The 25,723-nt window shown below is 39.2% G+C and overlaps 1 protein-coding gene across 8 annotated transcripts in view; it reads left to right on the top strand.

The window, feature by feature from the left end:
- CCDC191 (coiled-coil domain containing 191) overlaps positions 1 to 25,723 on the top strand; it is a 103,605-nt gene that overhangs the window by 791 nt on the left and 77,091 nt on the right. For 4 of the 8 annotated variants that reach the window (XM_029214467.1, XM_029214463.1, XM_029214461.1 and 1 more), the window contains exons 2-7: positions 1,914 to 1,952; positions 5,033 to 5,119; positions 5,974 to 6,115; positions 17,214 to 17,357; positions 20,717 to 20,895; positions 22,364 to 22,587. In XM_029214467.1, coding sequence (XP_029070300.1) covers positions 1,914 to 1,952; positions 5,033 to 5,119; positions 5,974 to 6,115; positions 17,214 to 17,357; positions 20,717 to 20,895; positions 22,364 to 22,587 — 815 coding nt within the window. The remainder of the gene's footprint in view (positions 1 to 1,913; positions 1,953 to 5,032; positions 5,120 to 5,973; positions 6,116 to 17,213; positions 17,358 to 20,716; positions 20,896 to 22,363; positions 22,588 to 25,723) is intronic. The other 4 variants (XM_029214464.1, XM_029214462.1, XM_029214466.1 and 1 more) reach the window with 2 other exon arrangements.

Below are 25,723 nucleotides of genomic sequence, written 5' to 3'. Positions count from 1 at the left end.
TATATCAATACTTGATTCACTTGAAAATCTAAATTGTAGAAACAATCAAAAAATAGATCCTCTTTATTTTTGCCACCTTCCTTGATGCATTAGCATCCAAAGACATGGAAAACTGATAACCCCACTGTAAACTTGAAACGTGTAAATGACATGTGAAAAGTCACAGTCACACGGAGTGTGCTTTACACAGACTACTTTTTTTAAAAAATTTCTTTATTTTTGGCTGCGTTGGGTCTTCGTTGCTGCGCGCGGGCTTTTCTCTAGTTGTGGCGACAGGGGGCTACTCTTCGTTGCAGTTCCCGGGCTTCTCATTGCAGTGGCTTCTCTTGTTGTGGAGCGCGGGCTCTAGGTGCTTGGGCTTCAGTAGTTGTAGCTTGCGGGATCTAGAGTGCAGGCTCAGTAGTTGTGGCGCATGGGCTTAGCTGCTCTGCGGCATGTGGGATCTTCCCGGAGCATGGCTCGAACCCGTGTCCCCTGCACTGGCAGGCGGATTCTCAACCACTGCACCACCAGGGAAGCCCCACAGACTACTTTTTTTAACAGTCACAAAAATGAATGCTTTAAATGTAAATGGGAGTACCAAATGGAGGACTTCTCAGCTTACAGCTGTTTTCACCCTTAAGTTACCCCTCCTTAAAAAATATTCGGTAGACATGTGGTGTTTCTGTGGCCCCTAGGCAATTGTGCTTGCAGGTTATTCTAAATATACCAGCTAAATAATGCACTGGACATACTTTACTTGGTGAATATCTTGCGCCAGATGCTGGAGTGTGCAGACTGGAGCATTAAAGAGACTTGGAAACAGAGTCTGCTCCTGTTGTACCAGTCCCATAATAGATTGGATCCAAAGTAGGTTATGGGTATAAACTTGATGATGAAAGGTAAAAACTGGGGACAGTTTTGGGGACCCCAAAAGGAAAGTTTTTGCTGCTAGTGCTCATTGTTACTACCTAGAGGATAGAAAGGTAAAAAACAAGAGATCCTTGAGGTTCAATTGTGTTTGAATAGGATCAGCTGTTTCTTTGTTGCAGCCACAAAATTATTCAGCAGTACAGCTGCATTAATTAGTTATCTGTAAGGTGCTTTGTAGGGGAAGTGTTATATAAGTGAAGGATAGTATTATACCTTTCCCTCCTGTATGTGTCAGCATGCTCGTTTAGATATTCCCTTATTTATTGAAAAACCCACCTGAATTATTAGCAAAGCAAATACCTCTATTTGTTAAGTTGCTATTAGAGGGAATTCTGCAAACTTCTGAGACTTAACAGAGAGTGAAGAAAGCAGGTATCCTACTGGTCTGATTTCTAATTTCAGATTAATATCTGACTGACCTGGGTAGAAATTTATGTGATTTCTGCCTTATTTTTGCTCTGTAAAACAGTGGAAGATTGGTTATCCCTCACTCTACCCCCCATTTCTTATTGGACCAAACAATATCCTTGCTCTAGGCAAATACAAGTTACTCATGAAAAGAGGGGTCTGGGGAGAGGCGCACACCTTTCTCCAAGCAGATTTGCTTCCATGACACTTGGATAACCTGGCTAATTAATCAGTGCTTATTTGGGTTTTTATAAGCAATATTATATGTAGCATTCCTCTGTCTTGGCTCTTAACCCTGGGGAACTTTAAAAAAATACTGACACATGGGCCCTACCCCAGACCAATTAAATCAGAATCTGGAGATGGGCCTAAGTAAGAGATAAAGCAGTCAGAAGTCGTTCCAGAGAAGGCTTCGTGTTTTCTTCATCCTACCAGCATTCTGTATTTTTTTTGTTGCTGAACTTTCTAATGCAATGCTTTGGGGAAAGACTAAAGGACGCTTGTCCACAGGCTTCAACCAGAAAGACAAATTAAAATGGCAAAGTTGATAGATACATTGCTGGGTACTAATATTCTGTATATATTATCTACAGCCTGTGTTTGACCCTGACAATGTGGAACACTGGATTAAGGTAAGGATATTTCATAATTAAGATAGAAAGAGAATTAAGAGTCACACATAGTCGGATGGAATAGGAATACTAATAGGTCTCCATTTTGCATATATTTTGCTGTTTTCCTTCCCATGTGACTATATATGTTGCCTTAGTTTTGTACTATAGTACATTTTCATGATTTTGTGGCTTCTATAAAAGCATGAATGACAAGATAACAGGTAGACATCCCTTTCAAATGCCATGAGGATCATCTGAAGAGGATTAAAGGAGGAGGGGAGGAGAAGCCTTAGGAGAGGACATTGTGGCTTTCCCCAGATAATTGGAAAGAACGTACTGTAGTTACATTGACCTGTGGGACCAATACAATATGTAAAAGCTATGCATGCATCACAAGTAAGAATCTTCTAGTAACTAAAGCAATCCAAAAATGGAGTGGGCATTCTTATAAACAGATGGATTTTCTATCACTAGAGGTATTCAAGTGGGTTCTAAGTGGTCACTTAATGTTAGGACTAATGAGGAATATGTTTGAGCGTTTAGTGGGGGTGGCGGATGGTGGTGGATTGTGTTAGATAACCTCTGAGGTCTCTTCCAGGCCTGAGACGTATATTTTTGAGTCCAAGTACCATTTAAGTTGAAAGTACCATTAAACCACTTCTGGTGCGTGCCTCCGATTGTCCTTTTGGCAACTTGCCATACTCATTTGTGCACCACCTGTTTCAAAATCATGCAGTACCTTCCTGGGAAAATATCCTTCTGCTTGGTAGTATTTTGAAGAGTTATTACTTATCAAAATTGACAGGCATTATGAGCACCAGGCCGGGTGGAACCTAGGACAGATATAATCACTGTTAACCATTTTTTCATCCAGCCAGTATTTATTAAGTTCCTGCCAAGTACTAGCCCACTGTGTTGGGCACTGGAAGTAAAACAGTGCATGGGGCAGGTACAGTTTCTGCCCTCCCAGAGTTTATAGTCCAGTGGGGGGCTAAACAACTTACTTTAAATTTTTGGGAGAATTAAGGATGCAGTGGAAGCTCATGGCGTGGGGCGCTCATATAAATGGGGCCAGGGAAGCTTCCTGGCTCCTGCAGAAGGCCTGACTTAGAAGACAATAAAATGGGTCCACTGTCATGGAGGCTGACCTCTAGGAAGCCCACTTCTCAGTCTCCATCAGGCTCAGCTTGCGTGTCAGTGTTGAAAGTCAGAATGCCAAGCCTTTGCAGGGCTTAATTGGACATTTAGTCACCGTCTCCTCCAGAGGGGAAGATTTGGGTAAAATAAAAGGATAAAATTCTGCTGTGACTTGTCTGCACCATTTTCCTCTTTCATGCTGCTGTCAGCCAGCTTGACTTGGTTAGATTTTATCATTCCTCTAAAACTTCTGCAGTAGCTCTTTCTCCATTATACCCTCAAATCTCCCATCTAGAAAAAAATCAAGAAGTTCTCATTTCACCATGCAGTCCATTCTGATTGCCATACTATTTCTTTTTCCTTTCCAGTATCTTTGGATGTATAGCCTGGACTCCTTGCCTTTGTGTTTTTATTATCCTCTTGTGTCCAAAATTATTTTCCTTCAGTTTCTACTTCTTACCACTCCACAGAAAGTTGTCATAAATGACTTCCTGAGTAAATCCAGTGGTCCGTTCTTTGTCCTCAGACTTTTTCAGGTCTGTTTGATACAGTTAACATTTTTTTATTCTAGTTATCACTTTTTTATTCCAGAAATTCTCTCCTCCATTACTTTTTCGTGACACTGTTTCCTCTTGCTTCTCTTTTTTTTTTTTTCGCGGTATGCAGGCCTCTCACTGTTGTGGCCTCTCCCGTCGCGGAGCACAGGCTCCGGACGCGCAGGCTTAGTGGCCATGGCTCACGGGCCTAGCCGCTCTGCGGCATGTGGGATCTTCCCAGACCGGGGCACGAACCCGTGTCCCCTGCATCGGCAGGCGGACTCTCAACCACTGCGCCACCAGGGAAGCCCCCCCTCTTGCTTCTCTTAATACCTCTCTGTTCACTCCTCTGTCTTCTTGTCTGATTTTATTCCCTAATATATTCCAACTCTGGATGTACCCTAAACTGTTACAACTTCTAGAACCAAGATTTCCAAATCCACTTGAGTGGACTACTCACTCAAAATGGAAGAGGGGGACATATATGGAAAGATAATGTGGGAAACAGATCTCTCCAGAGTGACCTCATAAAGAGTAAATGATACTTTCTTGACTCTAACCCTGATTAGATCATTTTTCTTCTGATTCATATCTTTTCCCATATGTTCTATTTTCTACATCTTTTTCAAGTTACCCTTGCCTTTTCAACTTTATTCCTGTGCTTCTGTCTAATTCAAACTTAGTATACGAAACCTTTGAGAGTTTAAAAGGCAAAGCCCATGGCAGGTTTTGACAGTTGTACTACCAGTCTTTCCACGAAGGGCGTGAGGAAAAATCATTTTCAAAATAGGTCAGACAACAACATGAACTATGGGAAAGTGTGGCTTTTTTGAATAACTCTTTAACATAGTCATTCTTTAACAAACACTGATGGGGCATCTGTTATATACCAAGCACTGTTCTAGGTGCTAGGGGTTTCACGCATGAAAAAGACAAAAATCCCTGCTTATGTTCGAGTTAGGGGAGATGATAAACGATAAAATATGTTATAAGGTCATAAGTGCTACAGAGAAAGTCAGAACTGCCGAGGGAAACTGGGAGAGCCAGGAGGAGGGTGTTTACAATTCTTTAAGGAGTAGTCAGAGCGGGCCTTGCTACGAAGGTGACATTTGAGTAAAGACTTGAGGAGGGGAGGGAAAGAGTAGTACAGCCTTCTGGAGGAGAGCAGTCAGAGGGGAAGAAAGCACAGAGGCTGAGGTGGGAATGCACTTGGCACGTTTAAGGAGGAATAAACAAGGAAGTCAGAGTGGCTGAGGTAGAGTGAGCAGTGGCAGGAGCGGCCAGCGAGCTTAGAGAGCTCACAAAGGGCCTGATGTTGGAGGACCACGGAGTGCATCATGAGGACTTCGACTTGTTCTGAGGGAGCTAGGGAACCATTGAAGGGTTTTGAGTGTAGTTAACAGGAGACGGCTTTCATTTTAAAAGGGCTTCTCTGGCTGCTGCGGTGGGAGACTACTCCAGAAAACGTGTCAGGAGATGGTGGTGCCTTGGACCAGGCTGATAGCCCTGGAGGTAACAAGAAGGGGTCATCTTCTGGATATATTTTGAAATTAGAGTCAACAGATTTCCTGACAGATTATGTGTGGGATAACAGAGAGTGGATTCAAGAAGGCCTCCAAGATTTTTGTCCTGATGAACTGAAAGAATAGAGTTGTCACTACCTGAGCTGGAAGGCTAGGAACACAACAGGCATGGAGAAAAACCAGCTTGTGGGGTGAGGGGTGAAGTCGGGGGTTAATTGTAAAATACACTTTTTATACCATGCAGGTAAACCAAAATGCCAGGAGTTTGACCACCTCTGCTAATCCCTTCCCCGTTCCTGTGAATTTGGCCATACTTTTACTAGATTCTCACTGTTGAGTTAAAATATTCCTGATTACTGCAGTTCAATGACTCTGTTTATCCCACTTTTTTTGAACTTACAGTTTCCCTAATATATGATGGGAAGTTCCTTTCAGAGGTAGTAATTTGAGGAAGTGTAGCTACCTGCCTGTGGTTCATATTCATATGCAAGTCCTAGTGACATGGAAACTAATAAAATATTATATATTTTTTAAAATAAAATATCCAGGTGTCAGGATCCCATTACTAATGCTCTAAACAAAAGTTATCTAAAGCTTAAATTACCTTTTGTTCAAATATAAACATTGTGAACACCTGTTAAAACTTGGTAAAATACTGTAATTAATTGCATATTTAATGAATGAAATTATTTAGGGTGGATGTTTAAACCTCAGAGTTCCTTTAAAAATGGAAAAATGAAAGTATCTTGGTAGTTGGTAGAAAATCAGATTCTTAAATCTGAGAGAAATTCTTTAACCCTGAAGAAAGCTGTCATCTTAGTGGATTTTTTCTTTTTTTTAAAGAGAGTGGAGAAAGCTTCAGAATTTGCAGTTTCAAAAGCATTTTCTGCTGGAAATTCAGATTTATCCAGAAGGCTTTGGAACCAAATTGTAGATTTGGAAACACCTGAGCAAATAGAGGATCATGATGAAGTCTATGCAGAAGGTAAGAGAATACATTTTTTGCTGCGATGTTAACAATTCTTTGGAGTACAACTTACTAAAGTGTAACTCATAATGTATTTCAAAGTATGAAATGAAAGCTTTTCTTTCTCTTGTTCTTAATTTTTCTTTGTTTCTACTTCCCTGAAGCTAATTTACTCTAACTCCAATATTACAAGTCAGTTTACATTTAAGGCTTATTTTGTCTCTTGAAGTAGAACCACATCCAGAGGCAGTTTTGACATAACACAGTTATCTAGTAAGTGTAAGATATTAATCCTGTGGCACAGAGGGCAGCTTGTTAACTTGATCTACTATCATATAGATAATCTGACCACTAGTTTATAAATCAACTTTGTTCCTTATGAAGAGAGTCTAAAGCTGACCTCACCTCCCTGCCTCCGCAAAACATTTACTCCTCTGGAATTCAGTATTTTAGTTACTGATGCCGTGAGGAACTCCACTGTTTAGGGATGAAAAGATCAGGAGGGACCAGCAAAGAAGACTGGAAAGGAGAGGCCCCTGAGGTAGGAGGAAAGCCAGGGTGCCATGTCCTGGAAGCCAATTTCCATTTGGATCATTTATGTCTCCAGTTTTTCAGATTGTTTCTTCATTTATTCAACATATATATTAAATTGTTACTCTGTGCCAGGTACTACTTTAGGCACTGGAAGAGCAGGTTATGAACAAGAGATGAAGTCCTTGCTTTCATGGAGTATACATTCTAGAGTGGGAATAAATAAAACGAAAACTAAATGGTCAGTTAGTGATAAGTCATCCGAGTTTGGACCTGAATAACAAGAAAGAGCCAGGTGAGCTGTGATGGAGGAAGAGCATCCCAGGCAGTGGGAAAGGTGGCATCAAGAATTAAAGTACAGAGAGACCTTCAAGATGGCGGAGGAGTAAGACGTGGAGATCACCTTCCTCCCCACAAATACATCAGAAATGCATCTACATGTGGAACAACTCCTACAGAACACCTACTGAATGCTGGCAGAAGACCTCAGACCTCCCAAAAGGCAAGAAACTGCCCACGTACCTGGGTAGGGCAAAAGAAAAAAGAATAAACAGAGACAAAAGGATAGGGACAGGACCTGCCCCTCGGGAAGGGATCTATGAAGGAGGAAAAGTTCCCACACACTAGCAAGCCCCTTCACTGGTAGACACGGGGGCTGGCGGGGGGAAGCTTCAGAGCCACGGAGGAGAGTGCAGCAACAGTGGTGCGGAGGGCAAAGCAGAGAGATTCCCACACATAGGATCAGTGCCGACCAGCACTCACCAGCCCAAGAGTCTTGTCTGCTCACCCGCCGGGGTGGGTGGGGGCTGGGAGCTGAGGCTTGGGCTTCGGTCACATCCCAGGGAGAGGACTGGGGTTGGCTGCGTGAACACAGTCTGAAGGGGTTAGTGCACCACAGCTAGCCGGGAGGGAGTTCGGGAAAAAGTCTAGAACTGCCTAAGAGGCAAGAGACCATTGTTTTGGGGTACGCGAGGAGAGGAGATTCAGAGCACTGCCTAAACAAGCTCCAGAGATGGGCGCGAGCCTTGGCTACCAGCGCAGACCCCAGAGATGGGCATGAAATGCTAAGGCTGCTGCTGCAGCCCCCAAGAAGCCTGTGTGCAAGCACAGATCACTATCCACACCTCCCCTCCTGGGAGCCCGTGCAGCCCACCAATGCCAGGGTCCTGAGATCCAGGGACAACTTCCCCAGGAGAACACACGGCACGCCTCAGGCTGTTGCAACATCACGCTAGCCTCTGCCACTGCAGGCTCACCCTGCATTCTGAACCTCTCCCTCCTCCAAGCCTGAGTGAGCCAGAGCCCCCTAATCAACTGCTACTTTAATCCCGTCCTGTCTGAGCGGGAAACATATGCCCTTGGCGGCCTACACGCAGAGGTGTGGCAAAATCCAAAGCTGAACCCCAGGAGCTGTCCGAACAAAGAAGAAAAAGGGAAATTTCTCCCAGCAGCCTCAGGAGCATCAGGTTAAATCTCCACAATCAACTTGATGTACCCTGCATCTCTGGAATACCTGAAAAGAACAAATCATCCCAAAATTGAGGTGGTGGACTTTGGGAGCAACTGTAGACTTGGAGTTTACTTTCTGCATCTAATTTGTTTTTCGTTTTATGTTTATCGTAGTTTAGTATTTAGAGTTTATTATCATTGTTAGATTTGTTTTATTGATTTGGTTGCTCTCTTCCTTTTTTCTTTTTAGATATATATATATATATTTTTTTCCTTTTTCTCTTTTTGTGAGTGTGTATGTGTATGCCTCTTTCTGTGATTTTGTCTTCATAGCTTTGCTTTTATCATTTGTCCTAGATTTCTGTTTGTTTGTTTGTTTTTAGTATAATTTTTAACACTGGTTCTCATTGGTGGCTTTGTTTTTTGGTTTGGTTGCTCTCTTCTTTCTTTTTTTCTTTTTTAAAAAATTTTTTATTTCTAATAATTTTTAAATTATTTTTTATTTTAATAAGTTTATTTTATTATATTTTTTCTTTCTTTCCTTCTTTTTTTCTACTTTTTCTTCTGAGCCATATGTCTGACATTGTCTTGGTGCTCCAGCCAGATGTCAGGCCTGTGCCTCTGAGGCGGGAGAGCTAAGTTCAGGACATTGGTCCACCAGAGACCTCCCGGCTCCATGGAATATCAAACAGTGAAAGCTCTCCCAGAAATCTCCAACCCAACACTAACACCCAGCTCCACTCAGTGACCAGCAAGCTACAGTGCTGGACACCCTATGCCAAACAAGTAGCAGGACAGGAACACAACCCCACCCATTAGCAGAGAGGCTGCCTAAAATCATAATAAGGTCACAGACACCCCAAAACACATCACTGGATGCGGTCCTGCCCATCAGAAAGACAAGATCCAGCCTCATCCACCAGAACACAGACACCAGTCCCCTCTACCAGGAAGCCTACACAACCCACTGAACCAACCTTAGCCACTGGGGGCAGACACCAGAAACAACGGGAACTACAAACCTGCAGCCTGCAAAAAGAAGACCCCAGACACAGGAAGTTAAACAAAATGAGAAGACAGAGAAACACACAGCAGATGAAGGAGCAAGGCAAAGACCCACCAGACCAAACAGATGAAGAGGAAATAGGCAGTCTACCTGAAAAAGAATTCAGAGTAATGATAGGAAAGATGATCCAAAATCTTGGAAATAGAATGTGGAAAATACAAGAAACGTTTAACAAGGACCTACAAGAACTAAAGAGAAAACAAACAACAATGAACAACACAATAAATGAAATTAAAAATTCTCTAAAAGAAATCAATAGCAGAGTAACTGAGAAAGAAGAACAGATAAGTGACCTGGAAGATAAAATAGTGGAAATAACTACTGCAGAGCAGAATAAAGAAAAAAAAAATGTAAAGAACTGAAGACAGTCTCAGACACCTCTGGGACAGCATTAAATGCACCAACGTTCTAATTATAGGGGCCCCAGAAAAAGAGGAGAAAAAGAAAGGGACTGAGAAAATATTTGAAGAGATTATAGTTGAAAACTTCCCTAATATGGGAACGGAAATAATCAATCAAGTCCAGGAAGAGCAGAGAGTCCCATACAGGACAAATCCAAGGAGAAACACGCCAAGACACATATTAATCAAACTATGATAAATTAAATACAAAGAAAAAGTATTAAAAGCAGCAAGGGAAAAACAACAAATAACATACAAGGGAATCCCCATAAGGTTAACAGCTGATCTTTCAGCAGAAACTCTGCAAGCCAGAAGGGAGTGGCAGGACATATTTAAAGTGATAAAAGGGAAAAACCTACAACCAAGATTACTCTGCCCAGCAAGGATCTCATTCATATTTGACGGAGAAATTAAAACCTTTACAGACAAGCAAAAGCTAAGAGAATTCAGCACCACCAAACCAGCTTTACAACAAATGCTAAAGGAACTTCTCTAGGCAGGAAACACAAGAGAAGGAAAACACCTACAATAACAAACCCAAAACAATTAAGAAAATGGTAATTGGAACATACATATCGATAACTGCCTTAAATGTAAATGGATTAAATGCTCCCACCAAAAGACATAGACTGGCTGAATGAATACAAAAACAAGACCCGTATATATGCTGTCTACAAGAGACCCACTTCAGCCCTAAGGACACATGCAGACTGAAAGTGAGGGGATGGAAAAAGATATTCCATGCAAATGGAAATCAAAAGAAGGCTAGAGTAGCAATTCTCATATCAGACAAAATAGACTTTAAATACTGTTACAAGAGACAAAGAAGTACACTACATAATGATAAAGGGATCAATCCAAGAAGAAGGTATAACAATTGTAAATATATATGCACCCAACATAGGAGCACATACATAAGGTAAATGCTAACAGCCATAAAAGGGGAAATCAACAGTAACACAATCATAGTAGGGGACTTTAGCACCCCACTTTCGCCAATGGACAGATCATCCAAAATGAAAATAAATGATGAAACACAAGCTTTAAATGATGCATTAAACAAGATGGACTTAATTGATGTGTATAGGACATTCCAACCAAAAACAACATAATACACTTTCTTCTCAAGTGCTCATGGAACGTTCTCCAGGATAGATCATATCTTGGGTCACAAATCAAGCCTTGGTAAATTTAAGAAAATTGAAATCATATGAAGTAACTTTTCTGACCACAACACTATGAGACTAGATATCAATTACAGGAAAAAATCTGTAAAACCTGCAAACACAAAGAGGGTAAACAATACACTACTAAATAACCAAGAGATCACTGAAGAAATCAAAGAGGAAATCAAAAAATACCTAGAAACAAATGACAGTGAAAACACGATGACCCAAAACCTATGAGATGCAACAAAAGCAGTTCTAAGACGGAAATTTATAGCAATACAATCCTACCTCAAGAAACAAGAAACATCTCAAATAAACAACCTAACCTTACACCTAAAGCAATTAGAGCAAGAAGAACAAAAACCCCTCAAATTTAGCAGAAGGAAAGAAATCATAAGGATCAGATCAGAAATAAATGAAAAAGAAATGAAGGAAACAATAGCAGAGATCAATAAAACTAAAAACTGGTTCTTTGAGAAGATAAACAAAATTGAGAAACCATTAGCCAGACTCATCAAGAAAAAAAGGGAGAAGACTTAAATCAATAGAATTGAAATGAAAAAGGAGAAGGAACAACTGACACTGCAGAAATACAAAGGATCATGAGAGATTACTACAGGCAACTACATGCCACTAAAATGGACAACCTGGAGGAAATGGACAAATTCTTAGAAGAGCACAACCTTCTGAGACTGAACCAGGAAGAAATAGAAAATATAAACAGACCAATCACAAACACTGTAATTGAGACTGTGATTAAAAATCTTCCAAGAAACAAAAGCCCACGACCAGATGGCTTCACAGGTGACTTCTATCAAACATTTAGAGAAGAGCTAATGCCTATCCTTCTCAAACTCTTCCAAAATATAGCAGAGGGAGGAACACTCCCAAACTCATTCTATGAGGCCACCATCACCCTGATATCAAAAGTAGGCAAAGATGTCGCAAAGAAAGAAAACTAAAGGCCAATATCACTGATGAACACAGATGCAAAATACTAGCAAACAGAATCACACAGCACATTTAAAGGATCATACACCATGATCAAGTGGGGTTTATCCCAGGAATGCAAGGATTCTTCAGTGTATGCAAGTCAATCAATGTGATACACCATAGTAACAAACTGAAGCATAAAAACCATATGATCATCTCAATAGATGCAAAAGAGCTTTTGACAAAATTCAACACCCATTTATGATAAAAGCCCTCCAGAAAGTAGGCATAGAGGGAGCCTACCTCAACATAATAAAGGCCATATATGACAAGCCCACAGCCAACATCGTTCTCAATGCTGAAAAACTGAAACCATTTCCACTAAGATCAGGAACCGAACAAGACAAGGTTGTCCACTCTCACCACTATTATTCAACATAGTTTTGGAAATTTTAGCCACAGCAATCAGAGAAGTAAAAGAAATAGAAGTAATCCAAATCAGAAAAGAAGAAGTAAAGCTGTCACTGTTTGCAGATGACATGATACTATACATAGAGAATCCTAAAGCTGCTACCAGAAATCCACTAGAGCTAATCAATGAATTTGATAAAGTAGCAGGATACAAAATTAACGTACAGAAATCTCTTGCATTCCTATACACTAATGATGAAAAATCTGAAGGAGAAATTAAGGAAACACTCCCATTTACCATTGCTACTAAAAGAATAAAATACCTAGGAGTAAACCGAACGAAGGAGGAAAAAGACCTGTATGTAGAAAACTATAAGACACTGATGAAAGAAATTAAAGATGATGCAAACAGTTGGAGACATATACCATGTTCTTGGATTGGAAGAATCAACATTGTGAAAATGACTATACTACCCAAAGCAATCTACAAATTCAATGCAATCCCTATACTACTACCAATGGCATTTTCATAGAGCTAGAACAAAAAATTTCACAATTTGTATGGAGACACAAAAGAGTCCGAATAGCCAAAGCAATCTTGAGAAAGAAAAACATAGCTGGAGGAATCAGGCTCCCAGGCTTCAGACTATGCTACAGAGCTACAGTAATCAAGACAGTATGGTACTGGCACGAAAACAGAAATATAGGTCAATGGAACAGGATAGAAAGCCCAGAGATAAACCCACACACATATGGTCACCTTTTTTTGATAAAGGAGGCAAGAATATACGATGGAGAAGACAGCCTCTTCAATAAGTGGTGCTGGGAAAACTGGACAGGTACATGTAAAAGAATGAAATTAGAACACTCCTTAACACCATACACAAAAATAAACTCAAAATGGATTAAAGACCTAAATGTAAGGCCAGACACTACAAAACTCTTAGAGGAAGACAGGTAGAACACTGACATAAATCACAGCAAGATCCTTTTTGACCCACCTCATAGAGAAATGGAAATAAAAACAAAAATAAACAAATGGGACCTAATGAAACTTAAAAGCTTTTGCACAGCAAAGGAAACCATAAACAAGGTGAAAATACAAACCTCAGAATGGGTGAAAATATTTGTAAATGAAGCAACTGACAAAGGATTAAACTCCAAAATTTACAAACAGCTCATGCAGTTCAAAATCAAAAAAAAAAACAACCCAATCCAAAAATAGGCAGAAGACCTAAATAGACGTTTCTCCAAAGAAGATATACAGATTGCCAACAAACACGTGAAAGGATGCTCAACATCAGTAATCACTAGAGAAATGCAAATCAAAACTACAATGAGGTATCACCTCATACCAGTCAGATTGGCCATCATCAAAAAATCTACAAGCAATATGTGCTGGAGAGGGTGTGCAGAAAAGGGAACCCTCTTGCACTGTTGGTGGGAATGTAAATTGATACAGCCACTATGCAGAAAAGTGTGGAGGTTCCTTAAAAAACTAAAAATAGAACTACCATATGACCCAGCAATCCCACTACTGGGCATATACCCTGAGAAAACCATAATTCAAAAAGAGTCATGTACCACAATGTTCATTGCAGCTCTCTTTACAATAGCCAGGACATGGAAGCAACCTAAGTGTCCATCGACAGATGAATGGATAAAGAAGATGTGGCACATATATACAATGGAATATTACTCAGCCATAAAGGGAAACAAAATTGAGTTATTTGTAGTGAGGTGGGTGGTCCTAGAGTCTGTCATACGGAGTGAAGTAAGTCAGAAAGAGAAAAACAAATCCTGTATGCTAACATATATATGGAATCTAAATTTAAAAAAAGTCTGAAGAACCTAGGGGCAGGACAGGAATAAAGATGCAGACGTAGAGAATGGAGTTGAGAACATGAGGAGTGGGAAGGGTAACCTGGGATGAAGTGAGATAGTGGCATGTACATATATACACTACCATATGTAAAATAGATAGCTAGTGGGAAGCAGCAGCATAGCACAGGGAGATCAGCTTAGTGCTTTGTGACCACCTAGAGGGGAGGGATAGGGAGGGTGGGAGGGAGATGCAAGAGGGAGGAGATATGGGGATATAAGTATATGTATAGCTGTTTCACTTTGTTATAAAGCAGAAACTAACACACCATTGTAAAGCAATTATACTCCATTAAAGATGTTAAAAAAACAAAAAAGTTAAAGTACAAGCTTGGTGTGCTTGAGTAACTAAAGGAAGACCAGTGTTGCTGCAGCTACCCCATGAAAGTGAGCTTGCAGGAGTGAGCAGAGGACGTGTCACATAGGGCCTTATAGGCCTGGTGAAAGAATTTAGATTTTATTCTGAGTATGATTAGACATCACTGAAGGGTTTTAAGCAGAGGTGTAGTAGGATAATTTATTTAATATATGAAGAATGAATTATAGGGGAGAAAAAGAGGGAAAAGGGAGACTAGTGGGAGGCTACTGCAGTGGTCTCTGTGAGCTGTAATGGCACTTGGTTTTGGGTGGTTGGTGGTACTGGAGTTGGAGAAAGGAGATTGATTCAGAAATTGGCAAGGCTATGTCTTACCCACCCCTTCTCCCACCCCACCAATAGGAATACACACTAAACTTTAGCCACTCAGTGTTTCCAAAAAGTCCTGTAGTTAAATATATATTTACTTACCCCATTTTCCAAGCTTCCTAGAACCTGAACTCTTTTTATCTTGAAATACATATTAATATCCTGAGAAACTAATGATCCACATTAGAAAGTACTCGTGTATGAATAGAACATGTGTTTCAAAGGTTTATATCCTTTTTTCCTCCTCTCATCAGCCGTCTATTGATATTCAGTAAGAACTAGTGTTCTGGGGAACGTACTTTGAGAAACTCTGCTTTGAGGTAGGCATCAAGCCTCTGATCCAACATGAGGCGTTACTACAGTTGAACCCTCCAAGAGACGTTCTCTTTCCTTGTTCTTTCGAAGCACTTCATAGTATACCTCTGTTTACTAATAAATGGCATTTAGTAGATCCAAATTATTTTACACATAATTTATTATAAATATGTGAACTGTTGTACACAGGGTTACTCAGTAAATATCTGCTCCCTTTCTCTACCTTCCTCTGAAAGCCAGTAGTGTCTGTTGCTAGTGTACTTTTTTTTTTTTTTTTTTTTTTGTGGTACGCGGGCCTCTCACCGCTGTGGCCTCTCCCGTTGCGGAGCACAGGCTCCGAATGCGCAGACCCGGTAGCCATGGCTCACGGGCCCAGCCGCTCCGTGGCATATGGGATTCTCCCGGACCGGGGCACAAACCTGCGTCCCCTGCATCGGCAGGCAGACTCTCAACCACTGCGCCGCCAGGGAAGCCCGCTAGCATACTTTTTATACTTAGTTTCTATCACCTTGATTCATTTTTTTCTATTTTTACATATCATGCATTCCCATCTATGTTAAATGTCTCTTGGCATCATTTAGTATTTGGAAACACTCCATTCCCTTAGAGCTGTGCAATAATGATAATAACAATGATGAAGATAATACTGAAATAGACATTTTTCTTCTTTGAAACGCCCATGCCCTATCCATAAGAGCTGTATGATAATGATGAAAGTAATGCTAAAGTAGACATTTTCTCTCATAACTCTATAATTAAGAAGATTTTCTGAATGTCACTAAGAAAGAAATCCAAATGGAAGTTGGCTTCCATGATATCACACTCTTTGATTTTCCTCCTACCTCAGTGGTCTCTCCTTCCTAGTCTACTTACCTGGTTCTGCCTTATCTCTTCAACCCCTAAATACTAGAGTTCCTCAGGGATTAGTCCTTGAACCAATTCTCTATCTACCTTCCTCCTTTGCCGATCTCATTCATTTCTATGGCTTTAAATACCATCTGTATGCTGACAACACCCACATTTATTTCTTCAGCTTGGACCTCTCCCTTGAAATCCAGATGATATAGCCAATACCTATTTGACATCCCTATTTGGATGTCTCATAAGCATCTCAAACCCAACTCATCTGATACTGAACTCCTGATCTTCCGTCCAAACCTGCTGCTCCCTTGGTCTTCCCTATCTCGGTAAATGACATCTCCATTCTATAGTTGCTTAAGCCAAAACCCTTACAGATTTTTCTCTCACATCCCATATCCAGCCCATCAGCAAATCATGTCAACTCCACCTCAAAACATTATGTTCTAGAATCTGAGCATTTCTACTACCTCCACTTCAGGTCTAGGCCATCATCACCCCTTTTCTGGATATTTGTCTCTCCAACTGTTGTCTCTGGCTTCTGAGCTTGTCCCCGTATAGTCTATTTTAACATAGTAGTCAGAGTGATGCTCTTAAAATATGTTACCTCTTTGCTCAAAAACCTCCCATTACATACAGAGTAAAAGCCAAAGTACCTAGAATGCTGGCAAGACTTATCTAAACAAAGTGTTTTCAACCTCAACACTGTTGATATTTTGGGCCAGATAATTTTTGTTGTGGGGCCTGTCCTATGAATTGTAGGATGTTTAGCAACATCCCTGGCCTCTACCCAGTTCCCCAGTTGTAATAACCACAAATGGCTCCAGACATTGCCAGATGTCCACTGGGGAGTAAGATCACCCCCACTGCTCTAGAACCACTGCTCTAAACCTGATCCCTACATTACCTCTTCTACCTCATCTCCAACTACTCTCCCTTTACTCATTCCTCCAGCCATACCACCTCCATGCTGTTTCTCCAATACACTAGACACTCTACTGCCTTAGGGCCTTTGCACTTGTTTTCCCTCTGCACAGATTAATTTTCCCTTACATAGCCATATGGCTCACTCCCTCACTTCCTTCCCTTTTTTGCTCAAATGTCTTCTCAGTGAGGCCTCCTTTGACCACCCAATTAATTTAAAAGTATCAACACCCATCTTTCATTTCTTGTATACCATTTCTCCTTCTCCTGCTCTGTCTTTCTGACTTGCTTGTTCATTGTCTCTCTTCCCCAATTAGAACATAAGCTTCATGGTGGTAGGTTTTATTTTTCCTGTTTTGTTCACTGGTGTATTCCCAACATCTAGAGCAGTACTTGACACATGATAAGTGCTCAGTTAACGTTTATTGAATGAATGAAAACAGCAAATGAAGAAAGTCTCAGAAGTAAAAAGATGTTTTTGTTTTATTGACAGCTCAGGAATTGGTCAATGACTGGTTAGATACCAAACTTAAGCAAGAACTAGCAAGTGATGGGGACAGTGATACTGAAGACACTGTGTCACGTATCCCTCCTGTGCCAGAAGCCAACGGGCATTTGAAATATGACAAGTTCGATGGTAAGAACTTATTTAATTGTGCTAAGCTTTATCATCCACTGAATGTGTCCAAGAAGTCTTTTTAATTGTTTTGAATAATAAATGATATGTTATTTGAGTTTTCTGTGCTTTGCTTATTTTTTAATTGGCTTTTATTTTTCTTGATTCAATTTAAATTACTTATCTATATCCTCAGTAAATTCGTGGGTTTTTTTAAATTAAAATATTCTATTATTTGTAATTCTTCTTATGATTATAATGGCAATTAATGCTGTTTAAGAGTGCCTCTTTCCATATATTGTTGGATGACCATTTACTTTGATGGCTTTTAAATGTTTTACTATATTTAAACATTGATATCTCATTTTGTGTTTACAAAATGCTTCATATGTCTTTATAAGGGAGGTTATTACTTGTACACAGAGTTAGTGTCAGACAAGTTAAATAGCTAACTTGTGAGGATTCCTCAGTTGTACCCAAAGAGTCTAAGATTTTTTTCCCTAAGCGTAAGGATAGGCATAGTGATGGTGGTGGCATCTTGCCATGCATGGCTCAGACACCCCTGATGAACTCATCTTGCAGCATTTCCCTTGTTTAGGACACTACAAAATCCCCAGCTCGCAAATCACAAAGTCATGAGCCCTTAAAGTTAGGGGACTCCTCAAGATCACCTAATCCGATCTACCCTCTTCACCCCCTTAGACAGAGATTCTTCTGTAGTATCCCTAATATGGGGTAATACAATCTCTGCCTGAACACCTCCCAGGATAAGGAGCCTGCACTCTGGGAGGAGCCCATTCAGCTGTTGTGAGGCTCTAATATTCATAAATTCTCTCTTAGTTAGGAGAATTAGGATTTTGTCCTCAGTACCTTTTACCCGTTTGTGCAACAGAAAATAATATCATGTTCTCTCTCTCAAGAAAAGTCTTTTCTTTTCTTGTGGGAGTTGTAATCATATCTGGTCTTTCATATACATCAGTCTTCCTAGATTAAATAGCACCAGTACTCTCAACAGTTCTTTATATCAAATTGTTTCTAGATATACTGATTGCCACCTTCTGGATGTTTTCTAGTTTAATGATATCATTATTAAAGTGAGGCATTTCAGTACATAATATTTATTCTAAAGCATGTCTGAAATATAATGAAACTGCTACTTTCATATGGTGCTAATATATCTAGTTATATCTCTTAGATTTGTTATTACCTTCTAGTATCTTATCAGGCCTCACTCATCTTATGCTTGTAGTATTACTTTTTTGGGGGATCAAAACATTGAACAAAAATATTACCTAGCCATTAAAAAAGGATGCTTATCCAAATTATTAACTAACGGACTTCCCTGGTGGCACAGTGGTTAAGAATCCCCCTGCCGATGCAGGGGACATGGGTTCAAGCCCTGGTCCAGGAAGATCCCACATGCCGTGGAGCAACTAAGCTCGTGCGCCGCAACTGCTGAGCCTGCATGCCACAGCTACTGAGGACCGCACTCCTAGAGCCCATGCTCTGCAACAAGAGAAGCCACTACAGCAAAGAGTAGCCCCTACTCACCGCAACTAGAGAAAGCCCACGTGTAGCAATGAAGACCCAACACAGCCAAAAATAAATACATTTATTTTTAAAAAATTATTAACTAACATATGATTATCTCAATAGGTGCAGGAAAAATACTTGACAAAATTAATTCCTGATTAAAACTCTCAGCAAACTAGTAATAAAAGGTAAATTTTTCATCCTGAAAGGGGCATTTACATGAGACATGTAGAAAACAAATACCAAAATGACAAGCGTAAATCCTGCCTTATCAAGAATTACATTACATGTAAATGGATTAAACATTCCAATCAAAAGATGGAGACTGGCAGAATGAACTTAAAAATATGACCTAACTATATGCTGTCCCAGGAGACACAGTCTAGAGTCAAAGACACAAACAGCTTGAAAATAAAAGGATGGAAAAAGATGCACTATGCAAACAGTAACCAAAAGAGAGTGAGAGCAGCTTACTAGTCTCAGAAAAAATAGGCTCTAAGATAAAAAATTGTTACTCAAGACAAAGAAGGGCATTCTATAATAATAAAAGGGTCAATCCATCAAGAAAACATAACAAGTGTAAACATATATGCACCTAACAAAAGAGCCCCAAAATATGTGAAGCATAAACTGACAAAATTGAAGGGAGAAATAGATAATTCAGCAATAACAGTTGGAGACTTCAGTACCCCATTTTCAATAATGTATGGAACTAAATAGAACATCATCAAGAACGATATTCAGTATTGCTAGTCATTAGGAAAAAGCAAATTAAAACTACCATGAATAACCACTATGCACCTATTATAATGGCTTAAATTAAAAGACTGATCATACCAAGTTTTGGTAAGGATATGGAGGAACTGGAACCCTCCTACATTGCTGGTGAGAATGTGAAATTATATAACCACTTTGGAAAACAGCTTGACAGTTTCTTAAAAATTTAAACACGTAGTTATGTGATCCAACCATTCCAGTCCTAGGCATTTTCCCAAGAGAAAAAGAAAGCAAATGTTCATACAAAGACTTGTACACAAATGTTCATAACAACTTTATTTGTAATAGCCAAAATCTGGAAGCAACCCAAATGTTTATCCCCAGATGAATGAATGAACAAATTGTGGTATGCCCATACAGTGGAATACTACTCAGCAATAAAAAGGGATAAACTATTGATACAACAACATGAATGAATCTCAAAATAATTATGCTGAGTAAAAGAAGGACGACCAGAAAGAGTACATAGTATATGATTTAATTGATACCAAATTCTGGAAAATTTAAACTAATCTATTGGCAGAAAGCGGGTCTGGGGTTGCCTGGGATAGGGCAAAGAGCATGGGGAGGAGTGAGAGGAAGAGATTGCAAATCTGCGTGAGGACCCTTTTGCAGCTGACAGACACATTCATTATCTTGATTGTAATGATGTTTAATGGTATCTATATATGTCAAAGCTTATTGCAGACTTTAAATATTTACAAGTTTATTATATGTCAATTATACCACGGTAAAACCTTTTTTAAAAAGGGCAATGGAGTCCTCAAGGATGTTTAGATCCTTGTAACATAAATGTAAAATTAATAGCTTTTAAATTTGGCAGTGAGGGAGTTAGTGACTTGGGTGAGGGCAATTCCTCATGAGTGGAGGTTTTTTCCTCTTAGTTGAAGGTAATTGCTGAGGGCTGTATTCATCCAGTTGGCATTATCAGTTACTATTTATCGAACACTCACAGCTTTGTATTTTTATTGTACCAGGATTATTTACATAAATATGGAAATTGTACTAAAATTAAATTTTAAAAAAATTAAAAATTTTTTCCTTCTTTGTTGTTGTTATGTTTCCTCCAGATTTATGTGGTTATTTGGAGGAAGAAGACGAAAGTACCACCTTTCAAAAATTCATAGACCATCTGTTCCATAAAGACGTGGTAGATTCTGGGATATTGGAAGATCTTGGAATGAATGAAAACCAAGACAAGATGTGGCAGAAGGATCCTCATCTTACCATGGAGATGAGACATAAGCAGGTGGGAGGGAAAAGCAAAATTAAAATGGATAACAGGAAGCAATTTTTGTGTAACACATTTAATAAGCTTAAATAAAGACTTAGGCTTTATTGTGAAAAAGGGTGCCATCTGTGGTTTGGTTAGAAAGAATAAAAATAAAATATAAGAACTTCAGAAGAAAAATAATGCTCATAAGCTGAAGATAGGAAACAATTTATTTAATAAAACCAAAAAGAGGAATAATTGATTTTGACCATGAGAGTGGTGAGCTAAACTTTATTAGTTTGGATGTGATACTTCCTATTATAAATATGTAGATTGGGTTTTGCTTGAATTTGGTTTTTGTATTGTGAGATCAAGATATTAATGTCATGAATATTCTGGTGAATGTTATAATGATAATTCTTTTCTAGACAGTGGGAAAATTCACTTATTTTGTGATTATAATTTGAAAGGGAGAACAGAGCTGAATTAAATCTAGTTCAGCTGTTTTGAATTAGAAAGGCGTATGGGAACTTTCTTTTCTCCAAAGGGAATAGTAGGTTATAGGAAAAAGATTCATCTCAACACTTTGTAGAGGAACTTAAGGAAGTCTGAAAGACCAAGTCTTTTCCACATGTCCAGAGCCAAGACCAGGGTAGTATTAATGTCTATATGTGTGTATGCTATCTTTTTATAACACTGAATTTCTGATTACTTTAAACCATAATGTATGCCAAAGCAGCACTAAGGGTGTGAGAGAAACTGGAGTAGATGCATGATCCTGGTTTGGATTTATGATAAAAGGGAAGAGAAAATGTTCGGTAAGAGGTAGCAATTATCTAGAAGTCTTATCATAACTGAAGAGTAAGATAAGGGTAAAGTTAAATGAAGCAGGAAGGAAAGGACCACTCCTTAATTCATAGCTAGTCTAAAGAATTGAGTTTGAAAAAAATGATTGTGCTTATTCAGAAATATCTGTGAAGTTTGTGGTTTTGATTTCCAAATATCCAGAATCATTGATAAATTCAAATAAAGATAGAATTGAATAAAAGGTCATGATGCTCCTTTAAGGCAGTAAATCATTGTTCTAGCCTTCACAAAGTAGCCTCTCCAAAATATCCTTATTCTTTCTTAAATTATAATTAACATACAGACAGAGCTTAAATAAATAACAGTAATGTACACCTTGGAAAATCTTATGGATTGAAAATCATTACTAAATAAGAATCCAGAATTTGGCATCCAACCCATTGGATTTTCAGCTTTTCTGTAGTGCCGATCATTCCCAAATTGTTTGGAGTCATCTCGCCTGACTTCATTTAAAATTTTGTATAGGCCATTACCCAGTAAACAAATGAATTTCCCCTATTTTTCTGGTAAACAGTGGGGTTCTGGGCCAAAATGTTTCAAAGTAGTTGTATTCTGAACTTCAAAATGTGTTCTAAGGCTTTGCATATCCCTTTCTACTTGAAAGGCTGCATTTCACCCTTGTTGTATTCTCTTTAAGGTAAAAGAAAATCGCTTAAGACGTGAGAAAGAACTGGAGCGCCAGAGAATTGAAAAGACCCTGAAAAAATCAGTCTTCTTAGAGGCTCGGTATCTGGTGCAAGAAGAGAAAAAACGGAAGGCTCTAGAGGCCAAGAAAGAGGAGGAGGAGATTCAAAGGGAGATGGTAAAGCTGCGGAGGGAGATAATTGAGAGGAGACGCACTGTGGAAGAAGCGTGGAAAATGTAAGCCAGCCATGATGAGCAGCGTGAAGTGTTTTTGTTTAAGCAGTCATTTTGGAAGTACTTTAAAGGTCCTTAAAATGCACAGACAATGCAATAATAAAACACAAAAGAGAAATCACCCACTAGTCCACCATCTTAACAAGTTAGCTATTTTCATTTTTCCATGTTTCCTCCTGGTCTTGGTCCCTTTATGAACTTAACTGCAACCATAAAGTACATTTAATTTGTTATTCTGCTTGTTGTAATAACCACATCGCCTGGAGTCCTAAGGTCTGTATATTACTCCATTGAGTTCCTATACCATAATTTATGTAATGACCTCCACTCCCTATACTGCTAAGAATTTCAGCTAATTTCAGATTTTTCACCAATAGTGCAGTGAGCATCCTTAAGCATAGAGCTTTTTCATTCTTTTGAATTATGTTCATAGGAGTATAATTACTGAGGTAAATTATGTACGTTTTTTATGACTTTTGAAACATTGCCAAATTCCTTTCCAGACGAGTTGTGCATATTTACACAATTGCTGACAGTGAGCCCCACTCAGCATTGGGGGAGATCATCATTTTCAATATTTTTGCACTTTTAATAGGTATTTTATTGGTTAGTGTGCATCTCTTTGTGTACCTGAACATTTGTAAGGTTGAACACGTTTCCTTATGCACGTTTGCTAATTATGCCTCATTCTATTGTGATTTGCCTCAGTGTCTTATCTTCTGATAATCATACAGAGAGTCACCATTGCCTTACTGCCACTGATAAAGAAAAAGAATATCTGACATAAGAGGGAAATCAAAATAGTCCTCACAGGATGTAGTACTATTGTGTATCCTCATGCAGAAAATGAGCTTCATAAATGAAATAACTAATGTATTTATTCTGAGAAACAGCACTGGTGCATAAACTGCAAAAGCCTTAGGACAATGTGCCTGAAATGCTTGAATACTCAAACTGAAGGGCCAGAAAGGCCTATTAGCCTGCCACCGCCTTCCACCCCCATCAGCCTACACAGCTTTTCCCCCTGTGTTCTTGACTGCTCTCATCCTACCCAGTTTAAAACAGCTCGGCAGTGGACATGCATCTCATTCTTCCAAGTGGCAGGCTGAAGCCTCCTCCAGAGGCCTTTCCTTTCAGAAAGCAATCTCCAGTTTTTTAGTGAGTTCTTGCTAATGTCAGCCTTGCTCTTCAGACTGTTCTCAAGCCCTGAAGAATCTAGGCTGACCTAAAATAAATTGTGAAAACAAGTAATATTTGATGGTAGCAGGAAGTTCTGCTCACAGTAGGCACTCAACAGACATTCACTAACCAGTCATTTCTTTTAAAAGTTAAAAGCTTATCCACATGGGGATATATGTATATGTATAGCTGATTCACTTTGTTATAAAGCAGAAACTAACACACCATTGTAAAGCAATTATACTCCAATAAAGATGTTTAAAAAATAATAATAAATAAAAGTGGGCAAAAAAAAAAAAAGCTTATCCACAGATACAGTGAGACAGGTAATATGCAGTACTTCTAGGTGGACAGATTGGTTTAAATGTTCCAGAAAGCAATTTGGCAATAAACAATAAGAGCCATAAAAATGTTATCACTTGACCGGGGAATTCCAGTCCTAGGAAAACTACCCTAAGAAAGTGATCAGAATCACTTCTAGGCCTTTTTGCTAAGATCAAGTGTAGAAAGTGATCAGAAATCCAAAGATTTGTACACAAATATAATGAAAATAATATTATTTATAATAACAGACACTAATAAATATTGGAGAAATTAATAAATACTAGTTGTACAATGAAACAGCATCGACATGTTATCAGGGTTTTCTTCTGGGTAGAAATATGGATGGCTTTTATACACCTCCAATTTTGCACAATGAGCAAACATTGCTTTCATAACAGATACGTATTTTGATTTTTTTTAAAGACTACATCCATGGTATTAGAACTGTATTTCTTTAAATGCCCACTATGATCTGTCTGTAACTACCTAATATAACATTGTTATGGCATTAGTAAGTTTGGAAAGAGTCAATAAAATTTTATTGTTGGTAGGGCTTTTTAAATTTATTTGTAAGGTTTCCTAAATCTGCTTCATTGCATAGTTTCAAAGTATCTTCTCTAAGAGATTTATTGATTACAAAGGGAAAAATAGCAGCTTTACACTGGAGAAACTACCTTAACCAAATGATGGTTCATATCACCAGTAATAAGATTGTGTGCCCCCTGTATGATATATGATAATTAATGAATGAATGTCTATAGATTATTCTGTCATCCCTCTCTCAATTTGAGTTTCCACAGCTACAAAGTGAAATTCAGAAAGACTGGTGACTTGCCTGCGTTTTCACAGCTGATATGTGGCCAGAACCCATGAATCTAGATTCCTGACTAGATGCTATCTTTACTATATCATTGATAAAATATATACCTTATACACTTACACACACCTGTGTAGTTTAATACACTCCAATAAGAAGGCAATGGCTATGAGCTGGCTTGGATTGCTGAGTGTAAGAGGGATGACTGGATGAGAAAGAAAAGGTAGGTGAGTGAGAAAGAGATAAGCAGAAATATGAGCAACAAAGTTACGAAGAGATTCTTGTTAACTTGCCTGAAGTCCTTTTCCTTATTGTTACTAAGTTCTATTTCTTCTCTTTCCAGCTATTTTAGAATTAATATAAATTTCATTTTCTCCTTATTCAGTAACACCTGATTCTTTTATTATTTTTCTTCCGAGAAACCTTGTAAAAACCTTGTGGGAAAAATGTCATTCCTTTCTCACCTGAGGGTCCTGTTTTGTCTCCCCTTGTAAAAAGAGAGAGAACTTATGTCTGTATTAGAGAATACCTGATAGTTGTTATCTCTCAAATTTTGATCAAGGTATCACTCAATTTTAAACTCAATAAAAATACTTTACTAGGGGCTTCCCTGGTGGCGCAGTGGTTGAGAGTCCGCCTGCCGATGCAGGGGACACGGGTTTGTGCCCCGGCCTGGGAGGATCCCACATGCCGTGGAGCGGCTGGGTCCGTGAGCCATGGCCGCTGGGCCTGCGCGTCTGGAGCCTGTGCTCCGCAATGGGAGAGGCCACAACAGTGAGAGGCCCGCGTACCGCAAAAAAAACCACAAAACCTTACTAA

Source organism: Monodon monoceros, unplaced genomic scaffold (assembly GCF_005190385.1).
Source record: "Monodon monoceros isolate NGI ecotype Baffin Bay Population unplaced genomic scaffold, NGI_Narwhal_1 Super_Scaffold_11, whole genome shotgun sequence".
In the NCBI taxonomy this organism is placed as follows: Eukaryota; Metazoa; Chordata; class Mammalia; order Artiodactyla; family Monodontidae; genus Monodon; species Monodon monoceros.
The sequence above is the reverse complement of the archived record's forward strand: the minus strand, read 5'-3'. Positions and strand labels throughout refer to the sequence as shown.